At 42.0% G+C, this 11,021-nt stretch overlaps 1 protein-coding gene and 1 long non-coding RNA gene across 3 annotated transcripts in view; one reads left to right on the top strand and one right to left on the bottom strand.

Moving 5' to 3' along the window:
• Nucleotides 1–1,174: 1,174 nt before the first annotated feature.
• Nucleotides 1,175–4,688, bottom strand: LOC137852541 (uncharacterized). The gene is made up of 3 exons (XR_011093920.1): nt 3,063–4,688; nt 2,531–2,666; nt 1,175–2,107 (listed from the first exon to the last, which is right to left on the bottom strand). It is a non-coding gene; the product is annotated as an uncharacterized lncRNA (long non-coding RNA).
• A 121-nt stretch (nt 4,689–4,809) lies between these two features.
• ZNF385D (zinc finger protein 385D) overlaps nt 4,810–11,021 on the top strand; it is a 429,191-nt gene continuing 422,979 nt past the window's right edge. The window contains exon 1 of one of the 2 annotated variants that reach the window (XR_011093916.1): nt 4,810–5,046. Coding sequence is in view for 1 of the 2 variants with exons in the window: in XM_068674352.1 (XP_068530453.1) it covers nt 4,941–5,046 (106 nt within the window). In the remaining variant the exon portion in view is untranslated. The remainder of the gene's footprint in view (nt 5,047–11,021) is intronic. The other variant, XM_068674352.1, reaches the window with a different exon arrangement.

Here is an 11,021-nt window from a genome sequence, read left to right as displayed (position 1 = left end):
GTATCTTCTGATCCAGCTCTTGAGAAACATTTCCATTTCATCAGGAACTATGAGGCACCCCTGTAACAACTTTAGAGCTTTGAAACCAGAAATTTCTTTGAAAACAGAAATTTCATTCACATTAATTTTGTATTTCAGTCATGAAAACTTACCTGACCTGAAAGAATAGTAAATACTCTTTATACCATTTTTTTTTCTTTCAGAATACTCCCAGTTTATCTCTGAGCTGCTAAATGGTGGTATGTGAAAATAGAAGCTTCTCTCTTTCTAAATGCTCACCAGGTTAGTGATGCACTTGCACTTGCAGTTCCCCCAGCCTGCTCTAAGTTATGTAGTGAAATATTGAAGTGTCTTAAACATCAATACTGGGATAAATGAACCTGAGATTTCAAATCTTGTAGTTGTTCATTATATTGGATGGAAAGACAGAAACATGCAGCCACCTTTGACCCACAGCAATATCTTAGGACCAGGACTGTGATTCAAGTAACTCCCTCTGGTCAGATTTTGAGTAGAAGTTTGAGTAAAATGGACTTTTGGCTGGACATTCAACCTGCAATACATGTAGGATCATTTCAAATATGAGCTTCCAGAACAGTAACTGAAATGCTCTAAGGTCAAGGCTGTCTCCTGTGGACTTTCAAAATCTCCATATTTGAAGTATCAATTCTGCCTAACTGCGCATCCATCCAGCACCCCAGATTCTTGGGGCAGACCATCAATCACTTTTCAAACTCTGTGTGGTGTGAAAAGAATAGGCACAACTTATAAGTTGTATCTTCTGTCCTATCCATTGGGAATGCATCTCTTCACTTCCGCTTGCTGGAAAACAAGTTTTCTGCTCTTGGGCATAATAACTGAAGGAACAGAGGTGTATTGAAAGAAACATAGACAAAGGCATTGAGAACAGAAATATTTCTTTCCAGTGCATCATTATTTCCCAGCTACATTCTCTTTCCCCTAGTTTCTAGGAGTAGGACAAAAGACATTGCATCTAAAAGAAGGATTCTGGGAGCCAAGGAGATGTTGAATTTTGGGAATACATTTCTGCTTTTTTGAAAATTAGAATTATAGAGGCTGTCTTTTTAGTCAGACTTCAGTACTATGTCCTGACTTCATTGGACATTCCCCTTTAATGATGTGTATCTAGTGCTCTAAACCCATTCTCAGCTCCATGAAACAGGTATGAGCACAGGAAGCACAGGATATGACTTGGTTCAGGTTGGGCTTGAAGCTGTCCTCAGCCTCAGCCACCAATGGCTCTCACGCTTTTGAGCTGGTGAGGATCATGGCTGCCCACCGTGCAGGCACTGTACGTCTACTGGACTTGGTGCTAGCATGTGCACAACTGCTCTCGGTGCATGCAAGAAGATTCAGAAGGATTATACTGAGGATCACAAAGCTGTGGTGGGGGTGCACACTGATGTCCCCAAGGCAACCTAACCCCTGCTCTGCATCTTTCCTTGCGGCTGGTACCATTTCTTTTCTGATTCCTCTAGCACAAGACAGAAGAAGAGGAGTGCACACAGGCTGACCCAAAGCACGGCATGAATGCAAGTGCATTCTTTGCAGTGAAGGAGCAAACTTTGTCTCAGGTGTTTTCTCACAGCACTGGTACAAAGCAGAGTAGGGCAGCTGCAGGCACGTAGGCTAGCCCAGAAAAATGTTGCCTGTGGTTATTCTGCTTTTTGTCTGGTTTGTACAAAATCACGAGTGTATTCATATTCACACTGCATTATAACCTGGAGGCATCTCCTGGAAGTGCACAGATTCCCCAGTGGAACATGAAGTGGTGCTTTGCAAGGAATTGGTATCATTTTGTGAATTGCTTTTCTACTCCATCTAGCTTTTCTGTTTGTCTGGGTTAGAAGAACATACATATATCTTCAGTACCAAAAGGCAGTGAGAGGAAATTCTTGTCAATGGTAAATTACAAGCACATTGCCAGCAAGTTGCGGACTGGAAGATGAGCAGGGGCAGAGCTGCCTTGGGGCTTCCATATTAGAGCTGGATTGCTAATGTGGACAGAGCTGAATTTGACTGCTTACAAATCTGAGATGTCATCCTCAGGTGGACTGTGAATGCAAAAGCTACTCTGTATTCTTCTCTGCAAAGGAAACAAGAACAATCCTATCAGAAACTCTTCCATATTATTCTTAGGTAAAACAACAGATGCCTAAGCAGAAATGCTTATGTTAATGCTCCTGTCTGTGAAGGTCTGTATAAGTCAGTTCAGTGTAAGCAAAATTTAGAACATGTATTCAAATCACCAGTCTGTTTAATGCATCTATGCAAATATTATATTTAACAGAGGGATATGACATCCAAATACTCCTTCACCAGTGGAAAAACAGCCCCAAGTTAATACAAGAAAATGGTTGTACATCTTCATCATTAGATGAGCAGGAAACATAAACAAGGATAAACAAAAATTAGCTTGCAACTTATGATGCTACACTAAGGGAATGAAATTATGAGCCATAGCGGTATCATACAACATTTCAGTATTATCATTTTATGATATCTGTACCTTTCCTTTTCAACAGAGGCTGCTCATATTCTCCATTACACCTTTTGTTGCATACGATGAATAAGCAAGGTGGTCCTTTAAATCACAGGTATTACACTCTACAATGATATTTAAGAATGCTCTTGTGTCTTCATTCCTTTGTAAAAACAAAAATGAAAGTTATTAAATGTTGATCATGGAAAAATCAATCTTTCAGGAAGGGGTTGTGAATACTTCTTTTTTTTTTTTTTTTTTTTTTTTTTTCCAGCTCTGGAAGTTTCTGCAAAAGTACCTCTTTGCACAAAAAAAAAACAAAAATTGGGTGATCTTTAAGATCCCTTTCAACACAAATCATTATATGATTCTAAATTTAAGAGGTAAGTTTTTAAATTTTTTCCTATTTATTAAACCTGTTCTGGAATATTAATTCTGCATATAACTACTACAGACTTTTCCTTCTCCACACTAATACTTTGTTTTATATAAAACAAATTCTTTGCTATATATTTTTATATCACTTAAAAATACTGTTCTATACAAAACATTTTTATACCCTATTCTTAATTTGCATTCCAACTAATTGCTGTAGAAGTTTCATATTCTTTGTGTATGGAGAGTGGGCTCTTCTACAGCTATATTTTCTTTTGTTTTTCTCTCCCCCTCCTCCCCTGTGTAAATGTAATTATAAAAGTACGTTTAACAAAAGACTATTCACTATAAAAAACATCCTAATGTGGAGCAGCAATGAGATGATACACCGCACATCCACATGTGTAGTCATTATCAACAATAACAGAAACAGGATCAAGTGATAGAAATATATTTGATTTAAATCAATCATTTGGGGAGTGTATTTATTCGAGAGCCTTCAAGCAGTGATGAATAGCAGGTTTCTAAATGTGCTATGAGGGTAAGCAAATGAGTCATTATTTGTGTTACAATGCAATAGAATTGGGCAAGAACAGCCCTACAAGAGGGGATATGCAGTCATATCTAACTGTTTATTCTATTACATTTATCACCACAGGGTGTATCTGTACGTGTCAGGTCAAGGTCAGTAATCCTGGTTCGCATGAATCATTCTCAGCGCTAATGAAAACCACCCCAGCTGCAGCAGGCAGAGGCAACGGGCTGCCAGCACTAGGGGCTCAGGGCTCAGGCAGGACAACCAGGGTGTGGGCACAGGAGGGAGGCCTGATCATCAGAGCCTGGGGTATGAGATGACCACATAAGAGAGGCAGATAAATTCTGTGGAGGACAAAGCTTTGCTCTTGCATCACAGATTATGGCTTCTTTACACCTTGTCTGTTGGAGCTACAAACCCAAGAGGAGTTCTTCTCTCCCTGCCTCTCTCTTTTAAATTAGGTACTCAGTCCAATCGAGTCTTCAAAGAATAAGTTTTAAAGTTACGACAACAATGAACCCTACTTATTTTTCTCCATAAGCTTCTTGAAGTCAGGATAGCAGAGGTGGGATACAGGGATATGGATATGGGACATAGGGAGAGGCTTTCTTTTCCTTTTCTTTCAATGGGAGAATCAATGCAAGTTCTGCATACAGTTTCTCTGCGTTTCAAAGTGTGCAGATAGAAAGAATGATATGCTCAGTGGAGGTGCTGATGGCATATAGATATATATGTGCATGAAAAATTAAAAAGCAACTGTGGAAAACCTTTCCAGAGCTGCTGCAGTGACCGCTGTAATTTGACATACAAGTGGAGTCATTACCACGATTACAAACAAAAGTTACACACACCATTTGTACTTATGCAACACCCCACTCCGCCAAATCCTCGGGACTACAGCGGCATTTAAAACTATTGTTTGTTGTTGTTGTTTTTTGGTCTCGCCTGAAAATTGCAAATATTCATCCCCGAGCCTGTAACTTTTTAAGTATTAGGTCCGGTGTTAAGCTGACCGCACGTTTCAGAGGACGGGGTGCTTCTTGCATGGCAGGCACCCCTCGGTGGGACTGCCGGGCGATCGAGGGCACTTCTCGAGTCCCGGGGGCACGGAGAGGGGCTGCCGCTGCCTCCCCGCACAGGGGCTCTCGGTAAGCAGCACCCCCCGGCCGAGTGACACCGCGATGGAGGCAGGAGTGCGCGGCACCGGCGCTGGGGATGGCAGGAGGTAACCTACACATGGCTCCCGGCGAAGCTCCGTGGGAGGAGGGCTCCCGGCGGGGATGGGGACGGGGTCTCGCTGCGCACCCCGCCTAAACCCCCTCCCAGCTCCCAGGAGCGGGGCGGGGGGCGCGGCGCTGCCTGACGCCGGCTTGGTCGGGGGCGGGACCGCCGGGACCGCGCTGCTCCCTCCCGCCCGCCCCCGTCCCCATCGCCGTCCCCGTCCCCGCCGCCGGGTCCCGGGCCCCATCTCCGCCCCCGCGCTGTCCCCGCCGGGCCCGGCGCTGCGGGGGCCGCCCCGGCCGCGGCATGGCCGGCGCGCTGGGCAGGGGGGCGGCGGGCTGGCGGCTGCGGAGCGCGGCGGGCGGCAGGAAGGAGAAGCCGCCGGGCGGCAAGCCCCAGCCGCCACCGCACGGTAAGGGGCCGGGCGGGACGGGGGCTCGGGCTGTGTGTGTGGGGTGTCCGCTGGGGTCGCTCCGGGCGGGGGCTGATGGTGTTCCTCGCCCGCCCGTGGGTGCGAGGGGAGGGGGGTCCCCGCGCCCCAACTCCGGCGGAGCTGCGCCTCTCGCCTGCTGGCTGCCGGGCGCCGGGGAGAGGAGCATCTCGCTGCGATCGCGGCGTCCTTAATCGTGGCGGAAAGCGATTGCAGGCGGTGAACCCGGGGACAGTCCTCGGAGTCTTTTTTGGCTTGCCTGCGGCTGCCCTCAGTGCTGGGGAAGCACCGCTACCAACCCCCGCCGGGGCTCCCCCGGCTCCCGACGCCCCTCCCAAGGTGTTTGCGAGGTCCCAGCCCGAGCCCGGGGGGCGGCCGAGCCTGGTGCGGGCTCCGCTCCGTGCTTGCTGCGGGGCTCGGCAGCCCCCGGGGGAACTTCGTGTTGCGGGGCGGCTGTCACCGCTGTCACCCGCCTGCCGCCCGCTCGTCGCCGCCGGGCAGCCTCCCTGTCGAGGAGGAAGCGGACCCAAAGTCCGAGCAAAGCCTTAGTGGGTATCAAAAAACTCCGAGAGAAATGACCGCGCAGGGGAGGAATGCTGGCCAGTTAGAGAATACAAATGGCTGGCTGGAGCTGCAAGTACTTAGGCTCCCCTCTCTGACTGTGATGCTAGCAGTGGGGATAACTCGCAAGGAGAGCGCGCAGCCAAGCCGGGGGGGTTCACCCCTGCCCCCGTTAGAGCCGGTGTTTGCCCACAGACCGGCTGGTGCGAGGGGTTAGGCCGGGCTGAAAGCCTTCTTTGACCGCCAGAAAGTTTGCCATAATTGTGTAGTTGCGATGCTGCAGTATGCTGCCAAGATTAAGATGTTATCAGAGTCTCTATACTGTAAATTAGTTACTATGGGGAGATATTTTATAACTTGGTTCTACTTAAGGGTAGCAGAAAGGTGTGGTGTGCTTCAGTCTGTCTGTTGCTTCTTAGAAGTGTTTTGTAAAGTATCATGCGACGCTAAGTTCTGGTTTAAGTAATTACCGTATCAACACGGAACACTAAATTACACTGTAGCACAGATATTTCGCATCCCAGTTAATTTTCAATTGTGCTTTAGGGGTAATCACTCTTTCTACGGTACTGTCTTTGCAAGGTGCACTGGACTTATTTACGTCATTTACTAGCCATTAACAGCAACAAATGTAATGAAAAACAAAATCAGACCTAATTTCTCTGTCCCTACTGCTGACTGTATGCTACAGTGAGCTTTTTTTTAATTTTATTTTTTTATTTTAAATATATATGTATATTTATTTATTGTATTTTTTTTTTTATGTGGGAAGGGAAAATGCAGTATGACTTCAATATGCTTCTCAAAATTTCAAAGTTTTAGAAACACTTTGTTTTCCAAGAATGGACTTAAGTAATATAATACTGACCACCTTGCATTGGAGAGGAAAACGTACTTAAAATATTCAGGCTAAAGAGTTTTAGGAATTATCACGATTTTACTTTTTGGTGTATCTTACTTATAAGTGAGCTGTCAGCAGTTTTTAACAAGGTCGACTCATTCATACATGCATGCATGCAATCATCAAAATGAAATAAGAACTATTCATTTTTTACAACAAAACTGGGAGGTGGCAGGAACAGGAAAGAATTTAAATTTTAGCAAATAATGCTGTTCATTCCTACTCTTGCTGCAAAAACTGTTCCAGTTGGCCACCTACCTGTGTCAGCAAAAAAATGGCACAGCTCCATGTATCTCAGTGGCACTGTTATGATTGACACCAGCTGAAGACCACGCATGACATTTGTGTGTGTGTTTGGATTAAGATACATTTACCCAATCATCACGTAAGGCTGGCTGGGTGCTGCAGGCACACTGAGCTGTGAACATGTGAGCAAGCCTGCCTTTTGACTGCATCAACTTACAAGTATTTGCCAGCTTTGATGTTCTTCTTGCCTTTTGTGTGAGTAAATATAGCTGTCAATTTATTTTGACATGGAGCTATTTGATATGATTCTATATCAAGTATGCTTATTCAGTACTTTATTAATCAACAACTTTATGTTATCAATTGCAAGTAAAAAAAAAATGCTTTTTCATCATTGAACCGTGCACTTAGGGCATCGTGACCTCAGATTTTCCTGTGTTTTTCAAATGCTTCAAAACGCAAATACAAACATGACATTTTCTGTAATCTCGTGGACAGAAGTTTATGTTCTGCATGGAATGAAACTTTGAAAAATGCAAAGTGATGAAAAGTAGGACTAACATTTCCACCTGCTGTGGTCTAGACAGTAAACAAAGTGTTTGTCAAGACAAGAAGTTCAAGATCCTGATAAGATGATAAATATTAATGATCTTATAAAAAGCTTGTTTTTATAGCACTTTACCTGTAAAATCTCTCAAGAGCTTGAAAACCAGATGGATAGCTACAGCCAGAATTCTTCTACAGGCTTTCTAAGCAGATGTTAAGGAGTAGCATAATGGAAACCACAATGTAAATCAAGTAGTGTTTTGCTGTACTACTTAACAAAACTTTGAGATGCCTGTATGCATTGAAGAAACCTCCTCCCTTGGGGAGTAGGTATAGAAAGTTTGTGACTAGAAGCTATGAGAGATAAAAATGTTTACATTATCTGATGCCACAAAAACTGCTGAGGAGAAAGCAATATTTTTATATACGTTTTTAAAGGTATATAAAACTTTTGTAGTAAACTAGTAGTTCTGCATCATTAGTATTAAAACTGCAGGGAGAAAAATGTAACTAAATAGTGTTGGATGTATGTGTAGGAGTGTGTACACACCAGTGATGTATTAGAACATGATTACTTCAAATATTTATTTTTTAATTTCTCACAAAAATGTGCCAAGTTTAGGCTAGGAAATGTAAGTCTTCTGTGCTTCAGCCAGCACAATGAAATCAGTCAGTATCATGCCAATATGTTGGATCACACCCAGGCAGGCTGAATAAATAAGTGTGAGCTAAAGCAACACAGATTTTTTTTTTTTTTTTTTCCACCTGGGCCAGCTGACTAGTTTTAGTCTTAGCCTATCTAGAGTTGTCACAAAACAGGACAAAATCTGTTGTCTCCCCTTCATTAGGTAAGGATAGAAGTCAGCATGTTGTAGATCCAGAGAACTGGAATTCTCTATGTTGAACTAGGGAAAGGATGGGATGGAGGAAAAAACCTACAAGCCTGACCATGGTTTTCCTGGTGCACATGCTTTGATGTATGTACATATGCTAACAACTTCTGGTTGCGACTGGATTGGACTAATTCTACAGTTGATAGTAGAAAAATGAAGAGTCCTACAAACTTTCCAATTTCAGATGGTATAATCTTCACACATTTCTTTCTGAAATATTCACAATGTGTTTCAGTATTTTCTGTCAGCTTCTTCCTTTTTTCTTTCTCTCTCTCCTGGGAAATAATGTTCTTGGTTGTATTCAGGCAGTCATAACCAAATCTTCTGTTGTGCTGGAGGCGTAGTTCTCTACACCTCACTTTTTACCTGTGGCTTATTGTGGTATTTGTAAAAGTGAATGTCTGAAATTCATGTAGGCGTTATATATGTCTGCTTAATATAACAGAATATAAGTTCTCAAAGCAAGTAAGCCTTTCTCAGCTTACTTGCATTAGTTGGGGAGACAACTCAGCTGGAATAATCTGCAGGTAAACTTTGAAACTTAAAACACTTTCTAGCCTATGTGTTCATCAAGTATGAACATTGATGTTGTTTCTGTTTGGATCTACTAACACTTAGATGCCTCAGCTGCTCCTGTGGTCTTGTTACATCAGCCAGGGAGCATGTTTGCCATGTGTAATGCAGACCTTGCTGTGAAGACATGGCATTCAAAGGAAATGGATGGATAAAGGATTTGACATGAAGAGCAAGAAGGATTGGTTTACTAAGCGAGTTTTAACTCTCTTAGCCTTTCCATTGATGTGAACACAAGCTGATACCACTTAACTTAATTGTACTACTATATGTATACTAGATACAACTTCTTAGAGAACTTGTGTGACTCAAGAGTCAAGTTCTGTTGTGGTTTTTATTTTTATTTTTATTTTTATTTTTAGTTTTAGTTTTAGTTTTCCTATTCTACAGTGAGGCTTGGGGTTCTCAGTAACTCAAAGCCATGGTAGCAGTCATTGGTAGTCTCTGATTTATTATTATTATTATTATTATTATTATTTAAATTTGAAAAATGTTTTCCTTCTGTAGTATTTTTCAAATAAGTTCACATTGGTGTTACTCGGGTGGGTGAGGAAAACCATACTCTTCTTGGCCAGAAATGCATATGATAAAATTAGCAAATACCTGTAACATGGCTGTATATGGCATTTTCCCCCTAGTTCATGGCAGAGTTTATTTATGACAATAATAAAACCTTAACATTACAACTTGTACAATTATAAATAAGTAACCAGAGCTACAAAGCCATAGATTATTCTAAATCTGAGTTTACAATGGAATGACAAACACAGCATCTAGAATTTAGAGGCTGACTGCAAATACAGTTTTATGATGTTCATTTAAATTCAATTTCTGCAGAGAAATATAGATTAGAAACCAAAGACGACTTCTCCAACCCATATCCAGACTTTTTTTTTTTTTTTTCTTTTTAAAGAAGATTTGGAGAGTTTTAATCAGACAGAGGTCACAAATCACTTTGCTGGGAAATGCAAGGTGTGCTTTAAAAGGGGAAAAAATTACTTTGATAATTTGGCTCTTGCAGTTTAAATTGCGAAGCTAGGTGAAGTAGTTACTCTGACAGAAGTATAGAAACTATCTCATTTTAGTACATTCTGAAGTATTTTATATTTCTGAATAACCCTGGCTCAGGGGCATTTTATACTCACATCTGGAAGTTTCCAGTCTCAGCGCTCAGTCTAGTGTCTCTGCCTTTGTCTTTCCATTTAGTCTTGCCATGTTATAACAATGAATCATCTTGTCCATTAACTAAAGTTGGAATGTCTGTTTATGCACTGAATTTGTTTCATCACATTGCCATAATGATTGGAACTGTGGCAACTCCCGACTGCTTTCCCATATGTATTTGGGCTGGACTTGACCAAGTGCTGTTCTAAGCAGCAGCAGGATAAGCCATCACAAAACCTGGAATATCTTTATCCTCCTAGGATTCAATTTCTTTCTCATGAAACTCCAGGGTAGCATTTTTGTATTCTGCCTCCATGTATATGAAATCGGGTGGAGGCTGTAGGATTTCTAATCATACAAAATCACAGCACAGCCGTAATACACATACATGTACAACAGTTAAACCAGGAATGTTGTTACTGTAGGTTCTCTTTGATATGCTCTGATTTTGTTGATCATTTTTAAATTTGTGCTAATTAAAATATTGAAGCATGAAACAGAAAATGAAAAAAAACAATAGTGGGCTTCTTTGATATTTAGTAATTCTACTACAACAGGCAAGTGGCATGGTGTAAACAAAGGTGCCAAGTGGCAGGGAGCCTGTGCCAGCAGGTGCAAATTCACACCTCTTGCCGTGTGAATGCAGATAGCCATGGGCTTGCAGATGGTGTTCTGGTTGCTACTTTAGCAGAGTATTTTGCAATTCAGTGTCCTTTTATTAAAAAGGTATTAAACGGGCTGTACCTTGACTCATTTGATAGCACATAGCCTTAAGACTGTGGTGATGTTATTGAAATTATTCTCATTATTTCCATGAAAAATAATAATAATAATAGTTGTGTTTAGAAGGATTAGTAAATGCTGAAGGATCTGTTTTGCAAACAAAGCCTACATGTTTTGTAAAATATATGGATTTTTTTGTTGTTGTTGTGGTGGTTTTGTGATCTTGTCTTGCGTGCTATGATGTCTAAGAATATTTTTGTGTGCTCTCTATGGCCAATTTTCATAAAGAGTTGTTGATGCTGTACTCCTATATAAAGTATTTAAAAGCATAAAAGAGGAGTAGGAATTAG

The sequence above is a fragment of the Anas acuta genome, chromosome 2, assembly GCF_963932015.1.
Source record: "Anas acuta chromosome 2, bAnaAcu1.1, whole genome shotgun sequence".
In the NCBI taxonomy this organism is placed as follows: Eukaryota; Metazoa; Chordata; class Aves; order Anseriformes; family Anatidae; genus Anas; species Anas acuta.
This window is presented reverse-complemented; position numbering and strand designations above follow the sequence as displayed.